Source organism: Gastrolobium bilobum, unplaced genomic scaffold, assembly GCF_033153095.1.
Source record: "Gastrolobium bilobum isolate Gb01-03AN ecotype WA unplaced genomic scaffold, APGP_CSIRO_Gbil_v1 utg41381, whole genome shotgun sequence".
NCBI lineage: Eukaryota > Viridiplantae > Streptophyta > Magnoliopsida > Fabales > Fabaceae > Gastrolobium > Gastrolobium bilobum.
Window position 1 is genome coordinate 47,082 of NW_026897250.1, and position 21,447 is coordinate 68,528.

The 21,447-nt window shown below is 37.7% G+C and overlaps 1 protein-coding gene across 3 annotated transcripts; it reads right to left on the reverse strand.

The window, feature by feature from the left end:
* Positions 1-767: 767 nt before the first annotated feature.
* Positions 768-19,701, reverse strand: LOC133305217 (pyrophosphate-energized membrane proton pump 3). Of its 3 annotated transcripts, XM_061505360.1 has the most exons (15): positions 19,502-19,701; positions 18,831-19,161; positions 18,427-18,630; positions 15,183-15,334; positions 14,962-15,109; positions 14,742-14,874; positions 13,837-14,009; positions 7,441-7,561; positions 7,150-7,337; positions 6,506-6,943; positions 6,255-6,419; positions 5,430-5,585; positions 5,219-5,330; positions 2,066-2,285; positions 768-1,105 (listed from the first exon to the last, which is right to left on the reverse strand). In XM_061505360.1, exons 2-15 carry the CDS (start codon positions 18,924-18,926, stop codon positions 1,006-1,008), a joined length of 2,406 nt encoding a protein of 801 aa, XP_061361344.1. In that variant the 5' UTR covers positions 18,927-19,161; positions 19,502-19,701; the 3' UTR covers positions 768-1,005. The 3 variants fall into 3 exon arrangements, with proteins under 3 accessions (XP_061361344.1, XP_061361346.1, XP_061361345.1); XM_061505362.1 differs by lacking the exons at positions 18,831-19,161; positions 19,502-19,701 and having other exon boundaries at positions 15,183-15,327; positions 18,427-18,567; XM_061505361.1 differs by lacking the exons at positions 18,427-18,630; positions 18,831-19,161; positions 19,502-19,701 and adding an exon at positions 17,359-17,526.
* Positions 19,702-21,447: the final 1,746 nt, after the last annotated feature.

Genomic DNA, 21,447 nt, shown 5'->3' on the forward strand with positions numbered 1-21,447 from the left:
TATACCAATGATGTACAGACACTGACACGGAACATAACACCAATGATGCACAGACACTGACACGGGACATAACACGACACGACACGCCGACCCGTTAATTCTAAAAAATGACATATTTCGACACGTTAGGACACGTTTTGATATTAAATAATATTTTTAATATATATAATATAATTTATATTTAATAGATATAACAGTCCATAATAAGTCATATAACTAATCAAATATTCAAATTTTATAACATAAATATAAACAAAAATAATTTTTTGTACCTTGTTAATTTTTCATGTCAAATTTCATAACAGAAAAAAATTGATTTATAAATGATTTTTTTTTTATTTTTAGTTAATAAAATAAAATTAAGACTAAAAAAAAAAACGTATCCGAGCGTTGATCACATGTCCGAAAAAATTGACTGCGTGTCAAAAAAATGTGTCAGAAAGTTGACCACGTGTCTCAAAATATTGACCGCGTGTCAAACGCGTGTCGAAGCATATCTGTATCGAACACGTGTCCGTAAAATTTTCAAAATAAAGCGTGTCCGTGTTTCAGAGTTGTATACTGGTGGCACCAAAAGGAGAGGAAACAATTGAACGCGGGCATTGAAGGATGGGCTACCACATGGCTAAATCTGTCCAGCAATGTGATCCCATAATTTTTTATTTTATTTATTTATTTTTGGAGTACTTTGTGATCCCTTTATTTAATTTAGCCCCATTGGAGGTTAGGTCCTCGTGACCAGCACGTAGGGACACGAGGACATCATCTAGTCTAAAAACAAACATATCGGATACCCTTTTCCAATACTATTTTCACCACATGTTCAGTCCACTAACATCTCTTATTCTGATCAAGGACAAGAAAATTCATTGTGACTATAAATCAGGCTCATCATCGATGTACATCATAAATTCATAAACCTATTCCTATTCTTGCAAAATTATCAAAGTCAAATTGGCGCAAGTATGCTTTTTTGAGGCCTCAATAGATCTCTAGTGACAACTCTCACAGGAAGACTGGAGCCATTACGAGCGTGATTGTTGAGAGCATCTTTATAAGGACATGAAGTGAAGGCCCAGCTGTGTCTTTGAATGGGTCCCCTACTCTGCAAAATAAGTTAAAAATTACAGACTTGTTAAAAGAATGGACTAACAGAACAAAGATCCATACATTAACCCATCAAAGAAAATTAAAGAAAAGGCAACATTATGACCAAATTAAACAGGCGAAGGCTTAAAAGGATGCATGGTTGCAGTAAGATATTTTCCATTCATTTCCGGGGAAAAAATAAAACTACATCAGCAATTAGCCAATCGCAGATGCCAAATTTTCATGCTCAATAACAATTTTAGGAACATTCTTGCTCTTCCACGCTGTTTATCCAATGGGGTAAAGTTAGGTTTAGGTGGTTGTGGAGGACATGATCCAGAACAGATGGCGAAGCAACCACAACGTAAAGATAGTATCAAGGCTAATATAAAGCACTGGGGCAACGGTATTAAGGAGCCAGTCGGAATAACAAAGACAGTGACAACATGTTAGCACGTGACTTGGCATGGTTGCAAGTAGGGGTCAATAGCATGTGCAATAGCCCTGAGCTGAAGTAACATAATGATTGAGTGGACGCATAATGAAGGTTATGAAACTGCTGTCATGACTGAAGATACATCGAGGCCACAGAGCAGTGCCACAATGGCAGTCATGGCATTGCAAAGGCACATTGTAAACAAAATTGCTCATACACAAACTGAAAAATGCTACAAGTATATTATAATAAACACAGACAGGCCATAATAAAGAGCTGAAAAGTGCAAAAAAAATTAAAAATATTGATGACACTACCACATTCCAGATACAAGGATTGGAAGCGTGTTGGGCCCAAAACCCACAAGTCCCTGGATTGAACAGGCTCTGATCCAAGTTGAAATATGTGAAATAATATTCAATATTTTCCATATTCCAACTCCTATTCATTATAAAGGACCCACAGAACCACATACATTAATAGCCATTGACATGCCAAAGGTATTATGGTACTACGAAGGTAGCATAAAAAGTAACTTACGTATCTCCAGTTACTGCTGCTTTGTGAGCATCACTTCCCTTGCCTCCAAGAGCTCCAGTCTCTATGTACTTCTTTGCATTATCCCAGGCACCACCAGCTGTGTTCAGAAAAAGTGCCATAAGAATACCAGACACTGTTGCAAACATCAGTAAAGCAGCCACGACTTTAGCCCCGAGTAAGGGATGCCCTGTATAGTAGCCCAAAATTCGGAACAGAAAACCTGCGAGTGAAGGAAAAATATAGTAAACTCTGCATGGCATAAAAATATTTGTAATATATAAATATAAGAATAACAGATCACCAATCAGGTCCAAAAAAAAAATGAAGAAAAGAAATAATAACATATATGAGAGGGAAAAAATATAGAAAATATATTTGAAGTTTCCAGATACTAAGAGAACGGGATGACGGCAATGAATGCAAGCAACCAAAATTACGGATAGGAGACTAAGATCATACCAAAGAAAACACTTCCAGAGTTAATTCAGAATGTTTTTCAACAGACAGATGATTTCTCAGGCATTTTACTTAAAGTTTGTTAGAGATATATAAAACCATTAATGTAGCCTCACTCAACAGCTTAAGTTTTTGGGTTGAAACGGTTCTTTATAAAGTTTGTCCAAAAATTATAGCAAAGCAGAATTAAAAGAGAAAGTTTTTAATATAGGCACAAAACTATGCAACAACTTCATGAAAATAATTTTCTAGTATACTGACAGTTTACCCAAATTCAACAAATAAAACATCAATAAAGTTTTCAAAATCAGCTACAACTAAAAATAATGCCTAGTTTATAAAACTCTTCAATACCAAAGTGAGTATGTGATTGATTACTCATATCCAACAAACTAGTGGAACCATTAAAGGGAGAGCAGAAAGGTTCATGATTGAGAAATCAAAGTATTTAAATGGAAAAGCTTATATATGAGAGATATAGGAGCTCCCCATAACTAGTTCACGTGACTTAAGGATTTCAAAGTAATATAGTGCCTTCCATCTAGGGAGGGTATGCCTAGAAGAATTAATAGATGAATTGGGAGGCACCACTGTTTTTTTTCTTTTTCTTTCAAATGAACCTCAAATTTGGATATCACCAAATCCAGATGCATGAGGGGGACATCTGCAATTATGATTCATGATGGGAATTACGAATTCCTTTTAATGTCTTTCAGGTTGACAAATGCATCCCCTACATTCCAAGCCCTTGAATGATATGTTGAGACCATTTTTAAAAAGGTTTGTGCTAGTGTTTGTTTTTTATGATATTTTATTTACAGTTCTGACCAGCATACTCATGTATTGCATTTAGGCATGATACTTCAAGTTTTGAGAGAACATAGGCTGTACGTAAACAAGAAGAGCTGCTTTGGCCAACAACAATTGAAATACTTGGGTCACCTTACTTTGGCTGCTGGTGTAGAGGCTAATCCCAAAAAAGTAGAAGCCATGGTTGGCTGGACACAACCTACGGACGTTAAGGGCTTACAGGGTTTTATGGACCTAACTGGGTACCATCGGAAGTTTGTAAGGATTAGGAGAAGCTTGCAAGGCCCCTGACTCAATTATTGAAAAAGGACCATGATGGGCCATGGGCCTGAAAGTTAGGGAATTAGGTAGTTTGTTATGGAAACTATTCTAGAATATTCTCAAATAATAGGATATAAGGAGGGGAGTATGGGAGTGTGAGGAAGGCATGAATTCAATACTGGTTTAGTGAGGAAATTGGGAGACCTCTAGGGAACTCGAGCCTAGGTATTTGGTTTGAGGGGGAGTTGAGGCTTTCTGGGTTTATTTTCTGCATTTTATATTGTATTAGTGTATGTAAAAAGAGGCTATGCCTCCTTGTTAATGAATTCAGTAGTGTATTTTTCTGGGATCCATCAGGTCACCCCTCAACAATAATCTCTTATAGAGACAGGCTTTTTCTCAGCTAATTTTGGACCAAGTTATTCAAGATGGCAGGGACCCTCACACCTTTTAGAGAGTCCCACAACGCCATCTACTATTGAAGTGGTTAACCATTTAATAGCCAAACGGGACCAGATGTTGTATGCCCTCAAGCATAACTTGATAGAACAGGATGAAATTGCAGGCTGACAAGTATAGAAGGGATGTGTGCTACCAAACTGGAGCTTTAGTCTACCTTAAGATTCAATCTTACAGATGCCATCATTAGCAAAGTGGATTAATGAAAAGATTAGTCCTAGGTTTTACGGGTCATTTGAGATCCTTGAACAGGTTGGCCAGGTTGCTTACAAATTGAACTCACCTGCTGGCAGCCATTTGCACCATGTCTTCCATGTCTCACTGCTTAAGAAATCTGTTTCTGCACCTGCTAAGAGTCAAACATTACTCGCTTTCCTATCTGATGAATGGGAACTCAAGGTACAGCCTGCAAAGGTACTGGATTACAGAATCACACCTGAGGGTCTCACAGAAGTCCTAATTAAATGGCAGGACCTGCCAGATTTTGAAAATTTTGGAGAATCGTCTGCAAAACTGCAATAAGAGTTTCCTACCTTTCACCTTGAGGACAAGGTGAATGCTTTAGGGGGAGTATTGTTAGGAAACAACCTATTAGTAAGGTTTATATTAGGAAAGAGCAGAGAGAGGAAACAAGGAGAATTGAAAGATAGATGTAACATATTACACCAGAGGCAATCAAGGGGAGAGTGGTTTATGTAACCTATTTTCAGTATGACATTCAACTATTCAAGGGGAACCCAGAGTGAAAGTTGACCTGAATATGACTATAAGAAAGTAGAAAGGGAGAAGATAGAGGCAAGGAAAAATTAAGTAGAGGATAGTGAGGGAGAGTGCAGGGTCTCTCGAATACCCTGTAGTATCTTTTACAGTTCAGTCTTCTCCATTCATTATAAGTCTACGACATTGGTAGTGGTAGCATACAGGTATCAGTCTTTTTAGAGGAATAACAGAGTGGATTTACCTCAGCTAAGGGTGTTTTGATTTAGTTTCTAAAAATATTCATTTGCACGTCATATGATCTAGCCTATCAAGCAATTATGTTAGTTGCATATAATGACATGATTATGGTACCACAAAAACTTGCATAACTGTTTCCATTCTCCCCAGGTTCCACAAATGATAATATATGTGCAAATATGCGCAAATAAAACACAACAGAGAGCTCACCAACTACAACAGGTGAAATGATTGCCAGAGCACCAGGTTTTATCATCTCTCTTAATGATGCAGATGCTACGATAGCAACACAGCGACCATAATCCGGTTTCTCCTTGTAATCCTGTAGAAAGCATAAACAGAAAAAAAGAAAAAAGAAATAGGAGAGTTGCTCAAAGCCTAAACTAAAATACACAACATTACTTCAGAAACCTAAACTCACCATTATACCAGGCCTCTCAATGAACTGCCTTCTTACTTCATTAACAACCTCTTGTGCAGTTCGGCCAACAGCAGAACAGGCCCAAGCACTAAAGACAAATATAAGCATGGAACCCAACAACCCACCAACAAAAACTTCTGGAATTGCAATATCAACCTGCAACTCAATTGTAAGTTGCAATTTAGAAGAAACAGTGAAATCTAACTAGACATAATAGTAGTAACAATAATAATTAGGCCATAGAAAGCCTTAAAAGGACTCATGTTGGTAGAAGCACGATCTGAGGAATTGAACCACAATCCAGCCCAAGCCAGCCATTTCACACATTAATTAGGGTGATCATTTGCAAAACACCACCAGTAGGTCTCAATTGTCCCATGTTAGTAAACCCCAGTCACTAAGGTGTATGTTAGGTGAAATAAGGGTGAACATAGAAGAGTAAGGCTTGAGCAGTTGAGCTTGAGTCAGTTTTTGTTAGAGACAGTTTATTAGTTGGATCCTCAAACCAAATTGGTTGTAGGAAAGGCGGGATAATAAACGAATAAAAGAAAGTGAGAGAGGAGTCCAGAGGCAGGGAATTAAGAAATAAGTGAGCGAGGCCAGTATTTTCAAGTCCTAGAATTGAGAGAGACTTCCATTGTAATTCCCACAGAAGCTCTGTCTCTAGGATCCCCATTCATATCCTGGGTAAGAGAGAATTGTAATAAAAACTCCATTTCTTCCCTCCCCACACCCACCCCAAAAAAAAAATGAAAGAAAGAAAACATGTATTACATATGGATTAACATATTTAAGCCTAATTAGGTGGGAGCCAGTTCTGCACACCTGCTTAAAAGGTTCATGAGAAAATGTAGAAACCTCATCCATATAAGCACTAAACAAAAGGAAAGATGCAAGAGCAGCAGAACCAATGGCAAATCCTTTGGTGGTGGCTTTGGTTGTGTTCCCCACGGCATCAAGGACATCGGTGATCTCTCGGACACTTTCAGGCTGAAAAAGAGGTTAATTACATGTACATGTAACATGAGAAATATCAGAAATAACACTCTGGACAAAATTATTCTGGCAAGAACTACCTGCTGACTCATCTCTACAATTCCTCCCGCATTATCTGCTATTGGACCAAACATATCCATGGTAAGAATATAGGCAGCAGTGCTAAGCATTCCCATTGTTGCCACAGCAGTGCCAAACAGCCCACCAGTTGGGTTTCCTGTTTCATCTACTAGTCCAGAGGTCTGGCCCAGCCAGAAAGCTGAGATAATTGACACACTGATGACAAGGACAGGAAGAGCAGTTGATTCCAGACCCAAACTGACTCCAGCAATTATATTAGTTCCATGACCCGTAGAGCTAGAAAGGGCTAATGTGCGCACAGGTTCATGCTTGTAGTCAGTATAATACTTGGTGATCCAAACAAAAACATAAGCTGTGATAATACCAACCAACCCACACAAAGCAAAATTGAACCATGCTGATGGTGCTTGCTCAGTATAAAGTAACCACCGGGTAGACTGCAGAGCAATCCAATTTGAATAATAAGAAAATAGATGGTGTAACAAGAAATTGGAAAGTTTGAAGATATTTTATTGTTGCAGTCATAAACAAAAATTACATATTTCAATGACAACGAATTACAGAAAATAGAACACCGTATCCAAACAACCAGACAACTTAGACAAGTCAAATTAAAATATCACAAATGAAGATTAACTATTACCAGACCAAATGCCAGAACAGCTAACACTATTGTAACAGAATATCCTTTTTGAAGAATTGTCATCGGATCTTCCATAGGAACCATTACTCCAGATTCACGCGTACCCCTAATTGAAAATATTCCAACTGATGAAACTACCAGATCAAATGAGTGAACAACAAGAGGAAACAAGATGAAGCCAGACGGATCTGAATCAAAAGAGAAAATATCAAATTAGATCAGCTTGCATACAAGTTGCTGATAACAAAAAAGTAACAAGAAAGAGACAAGATAGAGTAACTATGTGCTTGCCTTCAATTTTACAGCGTTGTGCCATTGTTCCCCCAAGTATCATGGCACTGATTATTTCAGCTGCAATGCTTTCAAAAAGATCAGCACCTCTAGCAGCACAATCTCCCACATTGTCACCAACCTTTAAATCAAACCGAAACCAGTATAATCCAATGGAAGTACATGACCAGCAAAAAAGTATAAACAGAAAGAAGCAAAAGCACAAGTTACAGAAATTATAAACATCATACAGTTCTTTTCATTTGGCTGATGTTTATGATTGTGCAAGTATCAATCAATTTTACAAAAATTTCATGTATATTTATATCAATCAGATAATTATTTTTTCATAAAATTTTCATAAACTCAATATTGTCTTTAATATCTTTCGGTCTTGGCTTGAAGCTATATATTAGAGATCTTAAAATTTAAGAAATAGAACTGTTAGAAATATTAGATTAGATATGATTTGATTAGATTTGAATAGATTAGTAAATATTCTGAGCTTCTCACTTAAGCCCGTTAGGGTCTCTATATATTGTAACTCTTTGTATTAGATTAATACACAATTGAATGATATACACATTCCTACTTTTAAGTTGATATCAGAGCCTCGTGTTCCGGGTTCGATCCTCACCGCCCCCCACTTTCTCTTGTGGATCTTCTTAGCACAGGTAGGCTGGGCCTGTTGCATCATCCACTCTTCAAACCCAATGGGCTCTTGTGTGAGGGGGGCGTGTTGGCGTTGGGCACTTCCACCTTTTGAGCTAGCTTTTGAGGTGGTGTATCCTAAGGTTCTTTATTGATGGTATCAGAGCTTGTGTTCTGGGAAACCTAGCTTCCGCATAAAACCCTTCTCTCGCCGTGCATCATACCGGCAACCCTTTTTTAGCCCTAACTCTTAATTAGTCACCAAAAATTTATCCTTAACCTTGAAAAATCAGAATCCAGCCTCCTCCACCTTAAATAGTCAGAAATCAGTCTCCGTTTGACGTCAGAACCGCCGTTTGCTACTGTTCACGGTCCCCGGAAAACTTTTCCGGCGACGATTTCAACCGGAACACCTACGATCAGGCTCTCCTCCCTCCGGCGACCGTGTTTGTGGAAGGCCCATCACCGACGGCCAGCTCACGCGCTCTCACGCGCTGGTAACCCTTACTGCACGTGGTGCTCACGCGCCGCCTCTCACCGGCGCGTGAGCACTGTTCCGGTGGCCTTTTCCGGTGAAACCAACACAGAAAGACTCGCCCTTCTCTCATCTTTCCAGATCTGTTGTCCGTTTGTCGTGGGTCTCGTCCGTTAAGAAGATATTGGACAAAAGCATTCTATTCCATAGCTGTTGGTCTCTTTCCGGCACTGTTCCGTACGTTTGGACACTTTCCAGCACTATTTCGTACGTTTGGTCATTCTGATTATTTATTTTTTGCTTGATTTCTTGTGAGTTTGCAGTTCTTTGCTTTTATCTGGTCATTCTTTTTATATTTTTTGAGATGGAAGGCTTAGGTAGTGCGTCCAAAAACATTACCAGTACTACTCTCTCCATTACAACGATTAAACTGACCGGAGCAGCTACTTACAAGACCTGGTCTACCTCAGTTAAGATCTGGTTTACTGGTCAGGTATACGGTCAACATCTCACAACTAAGTCTCCCAAGGATCAGGCATCTGACTGGGAAAAGATTGATGCACAACTCCTAAGTATCCTTTGGCAGTCCATTGATCCGACACTTATAGACATTTTCATCTCCTTTGAAACCTGCTATGACGTATGGGAGGAAGCTAAAAACCTTACACCAATGACATTCAGCAGCTTTATTCAATTGTGTCTCGGATAATGAATTGCGCAAATCTCCGGAGTCTCGAATGGAAACTTATATTGGTAAGATTCGTTCTTTGATGCAAGAATTCTTAGCTATGTTACCTCATGCTGCAGATGCCTCTGCATACAAGAAGCAGGTGGAGCGCTTCTTTATGGTCGTAACCCTCTCTGGTCTTTCCGAGGAGTTAGAAAGTGTTCGTGAGAATATTCTAACTAGTGCTGAGACTCCTAGCCTGTCACACACTTTCCAGCGCCTTCTGAATCTTAAGGATAAATCAACAGCTTCCACACATGTGCCAGCTACCGATTCCACTGCATTCTTTTCTCGTTCCAATGATTCTAATTGGAACAGTGGACGCGGTCGCGGACGTGGCCGTGGACAGGGTGGTCGCGGACAGAGGTCTCGTTGCACATTTTGAAGAACGCTGCTACAGGAAGTACCCTCACTTGAAACCACCGACTGCCAAGTTTGCTCAGACTGATGTTACACCACCTTCTACTGGATCAGTAACTCTTTCAAGTGCCAACTATGAGGCACTTCTCAAGAAGGTTTCTTCTCAGCATCCTACTCCAGACACTGGTAATCATGTTGCTTGCCTTTCTCAATCATCTCTTGGGCCCTGGATAATAGACTCAGGTGTTACTCATCACCTTTGTGGTAATAAGGATCTTTTCACTTCACTTTCTTATTCTAATAACTTACCCTCTGTTACTCTTGCTGATGGTACTAAGGCTCCTGCTCGTGGAGTCGGGAAAGCCAACCCAACTCCCTTTTTAACTTTGACCTCTGTTTATTATATACCTGGCATTCCTTTTAATTTAATCTCTGTTAGTCAGTTGATTCATTCTCTTTCATGTACCATTAACTTCTCTAAACAATCCTTTTCTATGCAGGATCCGGGTACAGAGAAGACGATTGGAGCGGGCATTGAGTCACGAGGTCTCTACTATCTGATTGCACCACCTTCTCCAGTAGCATGGTCTCTCACAGAGTCTCCTGAGCTAATCCACAGTCGTATGGGTCATCCAAACCTCTCCAAGCTTCAGCATATGGTTCCTTTTTTATCTAGTCTTAAGTCTTTAAATTGTCAGTCTTGTCAGCAAGGAAAGCACACTCGCTCTTCCTTTGCTAATCGAGTCAATAAAAGAGCTGATGCTCCATTTTCTATTGTTCATTCTAACATTTGGGGTCTGAGTCGCACAATGTCTGTTTTGGGTTTTCAGTATTTTGTCACCTTTATTGATGATTTCTCTCGTTGTACTTGGGTTTATTTAATGAAAAATCGTTCTGAATTATTTTCAATTTATCAAAAAAATTGTGCTGAAATAAATACTCAATTTGGTGCTTCTATTTAAATCTTGCGCAGTGATAATGCAAAAGAATGTGTTCCTTGAATTTTCTAATTTTTTGGAGAAACGTGGGACGTTACACCAGACCACTTGCCCACACACTCCACAACAAAATGGAGTGGCCGAACGTAAAAATAGACATCTGGTTGAAACTGCACGTACCCTACTAATTCATATGAATGTTCCACTCTGTTTTTGGGCAAATGCTATAATCACCTCTTGCTTTCTCATCAATCGCATGCCCTCTTCGGTGCTTAATAATGAAGTTCCACATAGTGTTCTATTTCCAGGAGCACCTTCCTATCCTCTACCTCCACATGTGTTTGGATGTACCTGCTTTGTTCATGATCTTACTCCAGGAAAAGATAAGTTAACATCCAAAGCTTTCAAGTGTATTTTCCTTGGATACACTCGTTTCCAAAAGGGATATCGTTGCTACTCTCCTGATCTCAAACGTTATGTTGTTTCAGCTGATATCACATTCCTTGATCAACAACCTTTTCATTCTATCCCGTCTCAGATAACACAAGTTGATCATGTTCTTCTTGTTCCTTATCTTGATCTGTCTTTATCAGTTGCAGGTGACTCTATTCCGGAGGAGCAACCCCTTGCCTCCATCCCTGAGGACCGTCCTTTTCTTACCTATCAGCGACGTCAACCTGCGCCTCCAACGGATTTGACCCTTACTGACTCACCGCCTCCTCCGGTCGACTCTTCACCTCCGGATCTTCCATCAGAGATTACTCCCATTGCCCTTCGCAAAGGTATTCGATCCACTCGCAACCCTCATCCACTTTATAGTTTCTTGAGTTATGATAGACTTTCTTCACCACATTTTACTTTTGTTTCTAGTATTTCGTCTGTTTCCATTCCTAAAACCACAGGTGAAGCACTATCTCATCCGGGTTGGCGTCAGGCGATGATTGATGAAATGCAAGCACTTCACTCCAATGGCACATGGGATCTTGTTCATGCTCCTCCTGGAAAGTCAGTAGTCGGTTGTCGATGGGTATTCACTGTCAAAGTTGGTCCTGATGGCACTGTTGATCGCCTCAAAGCTCATTTGGTGGCCAAGGGATACACTCAGATATTTGGTCTTGACTATGGGGATACTTTTTCTCCTGTTGCCAAGATGGCATTTGTTCGCCTATTTCTTGCACTTGCTGCCATCCATCAATGGCCCCTTCTACAGCTTGATATCAAGAATGCATTCTTACATGGTGACTTGCAAGAGGAAGTCTATATGGAGCAACCTCCGGGTTTTGTTGCTCAGGGGGAGAATTCTAGAATGGTATGTAAGCTTCGTAAATCTTTATATGGCCTGAAGCAGTCCCCTCGAGCTTGGTTTAGTCGCTTTAGTTCTGCTGTTCAATCCTTTAGCTTAACCAGAAGTAAAGTCGATCATTCTGTCTTCTATAGGCATAGCTCTTCTGGTCAGTGTATCTATCTTCTAGTCTATGTTGATGACATCATTATTACTGGCAGCGATCAAGTTGGGATTGATCAGTTAAAGAAGTACTTATTCAATCAGTTTCAGACCAAAGATCTCGGCAGGCTTCGATATTTCTTAGGGATCGAAGTGGCACAATCTAGGCAGGGCGTTTCCATTTGTCAGAGAAAGTATGCACTGGATATCCTAGATGAGACTGGTATGTTGGGATGTAAACCTATTGATACACCTATGGATTAAGCTGTTACCCGCACAGGGGGAGCCATTGGCAGATCCTGGACGCTATCGCCGATTAGTTGGAAAGTTGAACTATCTTACTGTGACAAGATCAGACATCTCTTTTGCAGTTAGTGTGGCAAGTCAATTCCTTGACTCTCCTTGTGACTCCCATTGGGATGCAGTCATCAAGATTCTTCGATATATCAAAAAAGCACCAAAAAGAGGTTTATTATACACAAATAAAGGGAATGCTAAAGTATCTAGCTATTCAGATGCTGACTGGGCAGGCTCTCCTTCAAACAGACGATCCACCTCAGAGTATTGTGTTCTCATTGGAGAAAACTTGATCTCTTGGAAGAGTAAGAAACAAACTGTGGTCGCAAGGTCAAGTGCAGAGGCAGAATATCGGGCAATGGGAAATGCAACCTGTGAGCTCATCTGGCTAAAACAATTGCTTAAAGAACTACATTTTCTTGAACCGCAACCCATGAAGCTCATTTGTGACAATCAAGCAGCATTGCATTACTCTAATCCAGTCTTTCATGACCGGACCAAACATATAGAAATTGATTGTCACTTTGTTAGAGAGAAGATTCAGTCAGGAGAAATCGAGACAGCATTCGTCAATTCCAGTGATCAACTTGCAGATGTTTTCACCAAGGCTCTTAGAGGTCCCCGAATAGATCATATATGTAACAAGCTGGGAGCTTATGATATATATGCACCAGCTTGAGGGGGAGTGTTAGAAATATTAGATTAGATTTGAATAGATTAGTAAATATGCTGGGCTTCTCACTTAAGCCCATTAGGGTCTCTATATATTGTAACTCTTTGTATTAGATTAATACACAATTGAATGATATACACATTCCTACTTATAATGATTTACACAAGTTACAGAAATTATAAACATCATACAGTTCTTTTCATTTGGCTGATGTTTATGATTGTGCAAGTATCAATCAATTTTACAAAAATTTCATGTATATTTATATCAATCAGATAATTATGTTTTTCATAAAATTTTCATAAACTCAATATTGTCTTTAATATCTTTCGGTCTTGGCTTGAAGCTATATATTAGAGATCTTAAAATTTAAGAAATAGAACAAAGGCATCTCCAATACACGCCCCTATAATAAATTAGTTATATAACATATTTTGTTCTCTGTTAATCAAAAAATTTAGCAAAACCAAAAATGATCATAAAAAGTTTGAGAAGATCCCGTAAGTCTCTTCCACATGAAAACATAAATGCAAATATTTAGATTTTAGGAACTTAAAATCAGAGAACACCATCAATTGCCTGATTTAAAGAGTTGACTTATGGAGGGTAAAATATATTCTCTTTTACGTTTCCACCCTTAAATATCACCATGAAAAACATTATTGTATTATAAACATGAACAGTAGTAAGCAGATATGCTTTCCGGGTTACTAATAAAGATATAACCTTATTCAGAATCATTTCCACAAATATAGCTATCCAATAGCCCAGTGAAAACCCAGATGAAATAAGCATCAATTTTGATGTGAGGACTCTTCAAAATCTAGTAAACAGAAATAAAACAACAATTACCAGATCAGCAATAACAGCAGGATTCCTGGGATCATCTTCAGGTATTCCCTGTTCTACTTTTCCAACAAGGTCCGCTCCAACATCAGCTGCTTTTGTGAATATTCCACCCCCCAACTGAGCAAACAGTGCAACAAAGGAGGCACCAAATCCATATCCAACTAGAAGAAGGGGCACTGAGGAAAACAAAAATGTTTAAAATCAAACAAAAATGACACAGAGAGAGAGAGTAGGTGAGAGAAGAATAGCCCAAAGATTCAAGTAATGCCCTAACTTGTAACGGTAAAAATATAATCATGTTACATTCAAAGAGCAAATAAATATACTTCAATAAGTGAAAAGATAACATCTAATTATTACAGTCCAAATTTAATTATTCCCTATTCAGCTCAATATGATATAAAATTGATATAAAGGATATTTACGGGATATAAATCTTTTGTTTTTTCAGTACATCTAAGAAACATTTTTTACCTCAACCAAATCCTCCCCCAAGTTAGCCACCGGAGATATTAATTTATTTTTAGTTTACAAATATAAAAAAAAAAAATCACTCCTCATTAAACCCTGACTAGCGAGGGTGGGATAAGAAAATCTTTGTATGCATCCTTACTCTTGCACATTTGCAAAGAGGCTGTTTCTTAGATTTGAATAAATGACATTTCAATCACAAAGGAGCAACTTTACCACTGCTTCAAGCTTGCCCTCTTTTTAGTTTACAAATATACACAAATAAAAATTTACAAATTATAAACACTTACCAAATGGAAAACTAGCTAGGAAAGATAACAAAGAAACATAACGAGCACTCTTGAATGTTCCATAATAACTATTCAAATTTCAAACATTAAAAAAATATTTTTCCATTTATGATAATAAGTAGGTTAGAGGGAGAAGTCTACACATACAATCAGTAACCTTCATCGAACCTGACGAGTCCACTCCCAACCAAACATAAAATGTGGCATAAAGGACTGATATACCAATTACAGCCATACCAACAACAACGATAGCAGATAAACCACCTGCACGAGTAGCTATCTGCACAACTTTCTTCCGGTTAATATAGAAATAGTGAACGGTTCATAGTTTTCTCAAGAACTAATAATGAACTAATGACAGTTTAACCTGTAATGCCTCTCTTGCAGAACGTCTTGCAGCACTAGAGACTCTGACATTGGCACGAACTGATACCCACATCCCTACATATCCAGCAATACCTGAACAAAGGGCACCTAAAAGGAATGCAGCTACAGTGATGTATGCAGAAGTTGACCTGAAACAGAACGTACATGACATATAAGAACATGTAAAAGGAACAAGAAAGCAAAAATAAATAATGACTTCACCTTCCCAAGCCAGAAGATTCCTGTTGAGGAGTTGTACCGCGAAACAAATATATGCATAGAATGACAAGAGCAAGCAACATCGCCATCTTGGATATACTCCCATACTGTGTCCTGATAAATCCTTCAGCTCCATCTCGTATAGCATCTGCTATCTAGAAAGCAATATGATAAGCTCAGGACAAGAAAACAAAGAGTTCATGGTATGCGATCCAATTATCAAACAGTCATCATAAAAGACACAAAACCAATACTCAAACTGTTTTCATGCTAAACCAATAATTTATTTATTTCATTGTTGATTGAATTGAACCAAATGGCCCCACAGGTCTTCTAAGTGAAACCAAGCTGTTTGCATGAAAGCACATTAACAAAAAGTTCCAAACTTCGTAAAATTCATACTCATAACTAGCATCTCCTAGTAGTTTCACATTTCAGGATATTTTGTTAGGACCCATTTGCAAGGTATGGGACTTGGAGTCCCACATTGGTTGTATGGGCAACTAATGTGAGGTTTATAAGGTCTTGAGCACTCCCACCCATTGAGCTAGCTTTTGGGGTGGTGCATCCCAAGGTTCTTACCAAATGGTATCAGAGCCTCCCACTATGTCTCTAGGTTACAATCGAGTGGCGCGGGTAGTGATGCCGGCATTGCAGTGTTCGCCCGGGGCTAGTAAAAGAACTAGCGCAAAGCCAGCCCGCGTGGGCGCCGGAGCTGCGAAGCGTGGTGGAATGTTAGGACCCATTTGCAAGGTATGGGACTTGGGGTCCACATTGGTTGCATGAGCAACTAATGTGAGGTTTATAAGGTCTTGAACACTCCTACCCTTTGAGCTAGCTTTTGGGGTGGTGCATCCCAAGGTTCTTATCATATTCAAACAAGAAATTATTACAAAGTTAATTGAGACTAGAGGCCTATTAGTTTCCCGGTTTAAATTTTTTCCTGTTTTCTTTTTTTTTTTTTAAATGAAAAACTTGCTTGGAAGAGAGTTTCTAGTTCCCCAAAGAGAGAAAAATACAACTCAAAAAAAAGTTTTTAAAAATATAAAATTCAAAAGATTCATATGTTCTTACTTCTCTACCTTTTTTTTCTCAAAAGATGTTAAAACACAGAGGAACAATATTCATTAATCGCAATCTTGTAATTTGTTAGACTATATACACATAGGATGTATGTTATTAGTACCACATCAAGTAAATAGGGCTCAAATCCATGTAATTATTGATATAAATATAATCCTTGTGTGATCACAATATATACACAGTTTCTCAATTTCAAGTTAGTACTAGAGCTTACGTTCTAGGAAACCTTACTTTCGCAAAATCTTGACTCCGTTGTGCTAACTACACAGTGGCCTGTCATCACCCCTTTTCAGAGCTAGGATTAGACTTATTATAAGGCCATGTTTGGATTGATGGAAAGACATGGAATAAAATGACATTAGTTGCCATTGTTTAGATTGTTTAAAATAGGATGGAAAGGAATAGAACTTGGCGGAATTTATTCCACCCGAGTCCCCGATAGCTCACCCAAAAAAATTAGGGTATAGTATGGAACCAACTCATTGTTTACTAATCTCCTTATCGTTTTGCTCACTTCCCAAACAATGGAACGAAAGCTTTCCCCTATTTTATAATAAAATATCCTAACAATGGTATGGTTATTTTATTCCATTCCATCACATCCTATTCCATTCCACGCATCATTAGATTTCCAAAAATAGCCTAAAGGCTAGAAAATGTGTTAAATTAGGGTTTGTATCCTATATAAAGGGGTTTAATGGGTAAAACAGAAGATAAATCAGTTGTTCCTCATAACACTGATTTTCTTCTATTTTCCTCATTATCAAACCAAAGGCCAACCTCTCTCCTTGTCCAACCTTTCTCTATATCTCTTGCGTGGTACAAATATTATCCTAGGGATTTTATCCTGGAGAAAGAATTCAAATATTACTGCATATATTTTGATTTTGATGGGGACAAATACTAAAGTGCACCATTAACAAGGTAACAAAAAATGAGACCAAATAGAGGGTTTCCTTTTAAGCAGAGAACAACAACAACAACCAAGCAGTATCTCATTAGGTGGGGTTGACTAAAAGGTAACCAATGCCATTGGGAACAGTCGAAAACAAATTTTTCAGTAAAACCATTTAGCAGGGTGAGGTCTGATACGAACCTTGTGAGAGCCTCACCGCAAAAGCTAGCTTGGAAGGTAGGAGAGCCCAAAGTTCATATAAACCCCACACCAAAATCTTATGTTTCCGATGTGGGACTCCCAATCTCATACCTTGCAACTGAATCACAACATCCCATCACGCTCTGCAATCCTGACGCCCACGCGGCCTGCCTTGGCGCTAGTTTTTTATTACTAGCTCTGAGCGAACACTGCAATTCCAACGTCACCAATAGTGCTGCTCAATTGCAACTAGGAGACATAGTGGAAGCTCTGATACCAATTGATACGAATCTTGGGAGAGCCTCACCCCAAATGCTAGCTTGGAAGGTAGGAGAGCCAAAGTTCATATAAACCCCACACCAGAACCTTATCTTTCTGATGTGGGCTCCAAGTCTCATACCTTGTAATTGGATCATAACAAGGTCTTTTGTAGATTTCTCCTAAAGTTTTCTTCTGTCTTTATTAATGGTTTCTCCAAAATACCAACAAAAGCTATACCCGTTTTAATTGGAATATTTTTCATTTGATTCATTTTTCTCAATAGAGCCTCCATTAGTCTTCTCACATACCTCGGGCGAGTTTCCTTCATTTCTACCATATAGGTGCTAGATTAGTTCATGCACACTAACCCAGATCAATTAAACCTGAGAAAACTAAACGGGAATTTCAAAACCCCAATTACCAATAACCAATTAGAAGTTCTATTTCGCGCAAACACTTTTTATGAAAGGCTATAAGTGATATGGCATTGTTATTTTAGCTCAACCTCTCATATGGGACTCACAGCAATCAATCGCATCCCCTCTCATGGGACTCACAGCAATTAACTTTGCTTTCACCCACAAAGAGATAGAGTTCCTCTATGTGTCATTCATAAAGCATTTCATAGAAAATCTCTCTGTAATATTTATCGTTTCGCAAAACCAAATTACTGAAATTAAGATAAGAATTCAAGAAATGGGAAGAAGTTCCATGCCATGGGGGGTTAAATTCTGAATGTTTAGAGGACCTGGACAACTTTCCATATTACAGTAAGTGAATAAACCAAATCAAAGGAAATAGATTTACCTGAACCATTTCGGGGGGGCCCTCATCTTTTGCCAGCACCCACTTTGTAAGATATAACGACACAAGGAAGCTGAGAATACAAACAGAGATGACAAACACAATGATTGGAGATGTACTAGCTCCCACGTAAAAGATAGCTCCAAACCCCAGGAGCAAAAGAATGAACAGGACACGAACATTTATACCCAGTAGAATACGAAATATCTGCAGAAGCATGAAATATCAAAAAGAAAGCTATACACTTCATCCGACATGACTGAACAAAACTAAACTGCAACTAGGAAAAAATCTAGGGGAAATCCTGAAGTTACATTATCAATAAATGAGTAGATTTTTGACTATATCGTAAACAATCAAGTGCAACAAGACAGGCAGAATATGGAAAATGAGCATATGGATTTTACCAGTGGGGTGTAAGCTTTACTACGCATGTTGGGGAAAGTTCTTGGCCTGTCCTGGTATGGCCCCAAAGTACCACTCTCCATGTCATCATCCATCATAATAGAATGGGACGAATTCACCCTCCGTGCTACAGGATAAGGGTTGTACTCACCTCCTTGGGGCAAGTCACCCCCTGAAACCGGTCGCTGAATTTTGAATTGGCTTTATCAGACACTGAAATATTTAAGTTTCACCAAGGGAATAAAATCCTTTGTTGAGAATCCAGGTAGTCTTTGCATGCAAGGGCTTCTTCCTTGTTCTTCCTCTCCAGGACACAGTATTTCAGAGTAGAGACTAGGCAAAAAATAAAAAATTATACACATGTATGAACAGCGACACCAACACCATCATGCACATTGCACATGTCATTGGAGCACATGGATGCAACTAAAAACTGTGTAAGGTGTAGATCCCAATGCTTTTGTCTTGATTCAATTAGTAATTGGAAAGAAATAACATATACTAATTAGAATTTAGAGAAACGGGAAGACAAAATGGAAGAATTGGCGCAATCGTATAATAGAGGTAGATGGATCTGAAGGCATAGCCATCTAGGATCTAGGTGATTGAGTCAAAACATAAATTGAAATTGAAATTGAAATTGTAGTTCGAAGGAAGCAGATCTAATGCTTACAGTTCTTGTGAATCCCAATTCGCCTATAGCTTCCCTCCGCTGCTTTTTTCAGTCCACAGTCACAAAGAAGAAGTGGTGTTTCTTCATTTACTATCGGTTTTTATTGAAGAACAACGCCACCGTAGAGAATATTAACTGCGCTTTGAATTTTGCACTCACCAACTCTTCTATTCGACTCTTTCATTCATTCTTCTACTCTCTTTTTTCTTTTCTTTTTTCCTTCAAACATTTTTTTCTTTTCTTAAATTTCCGTTCAATTAACATTTTGTACTGTTAATCAGTCAGTGATATCGAATAGCGTTACGCCATGTCATCGTAACCACATTCTAATTGGCCAGTCATATGATATAACTCTATTACTATTAATTATTCGGTATAAAGTTTTTAAATTTACCTTATCTAATTTTATCTAATATTTATCAAAATTTATATATAAAAATGTGTGGGGCTTCTTTTTTTTTTTCTTCAGATGAATCCACATGAACCTCGTACATTTTTATGTTTATATTTTGGTGAAGATTAGATAAAATTATTTATAATAACTTTAAAAACTTCAAACCCATTATTATTATGGGAAATCATTATCACATATTATATGAGATAACTATCTCATGCTCCTCTCACATAAAAAGTTGTGTCATCACTTCTTCTTTTTTTCTTTTTTTTAATAGGTGGTGGATCTCATCACATCGTGTGTTTGTGGTAGGAATTACTTATCTCCAATAACATGAAAGAAATAAAACTCAATTATTATACATGTTTATGACAAATTTATAAGGAAAAAATTATTCTCATGTTACATGAGAATGATCTTTCTTCCTACACTTTCTTTGATAATCGTGCAACCTTTTTTTTTCTTTTTTACTTTTTATGTGATAGGCCCCACCACTATATATCTTTGACAGAAAATTTCTTCTCTCATGTAACATGAGACTAGATAAACTCAATTCATAATTATGGTAATCAAAGTTCCTAAAATCATTAAAATATAAAATTATTTTATTTAATTTGTTTTGAAATCAAATTCTCTCAAATTTATGTAAACTTAAGAAATATATATATATATAGGGGAGAGTTCTTTTGACTCCAGAGTAAGACTTTTAAGTCTTACTCCAAATCCCAGCCGTTGATGGACGGAAATCAACGGTTGTCATTAATAGTATAATTAATAATTAATTAATTAATATAACTTCCTAAATTATAACCGTTGGATGGACGGAAATCAACGGTTAGGATGGAGAGTAAGACTTATAAGTCTTACTCTTGAGTCAAATGATCTCTCTCCATATATATATATATATATATATATATATATATATATATATATGGCAAGGTTTTTTTGACTTCAGAGTAAGACTTTTAAGTCTTACTCCCCATCTCAGCCGTTGATGGACGGAAATCAACGGTTGTCATTTATAGTGTAATTAATAATTAATTAATATAATTTCCTAAACTATAACCATTTGATGGATGAAAATTAACGGCTAGGATGGAGAGTAAGACTTAGTTAATTAATATAACTCTTATTCTGGAGTCAAATGATCTATATATAACCATTCCCTATCTAATATCTTATAACTTTTTACATAAAATATTTTATTTAAAATTAATATTTTATAAATAAAGCAAATAAAAATGTTAACCATATTTTTTTAATAGCCCATATATCTAAAAGATATCAGAGAAGGTTCAAATATTTTTGTCAAAATAAATTAATATTAATTATTATATAACCTTTCATGAATAAAGGGTTTTTATTATTTTAAATTACCCAACAATTGCATTACCAACAAGGGGAAATATCTTATGCTACTTAGTATATATATCGACTAGCTCGTAAACAACAAAGCTTTAATATGTCAAGAATCCTTTGTAAATCTACCATGGACCAAGTTGTTTCTTTTCAACCTCTTAGCTAATGAGCTCGCATTTTTCTATCTTCATTA

Coding starts and splice junctions, on each gene's coding strand:
- LOC133305217 (XM_061505360.1), bottom strand. CDS start 18,926: ATGATGGATGATGACATGGAGAGTGGTACTTTGGGGCCATACCAGGAC. Junction 15,335..18,426: donor GCCCCCCCGAAATGGTTCAG/GTAAATCTATTT, acceptor ATTGCTTTCTAG/ATAGCAGATGCTATACGAGA. Junction 1,106..2,065: donor GCAGCAGTAACTGGAGATAC/GTAAGTTACTTT, acceptor CTTATTTTGCAG/AGTAGGGGACCCATTCAAAG.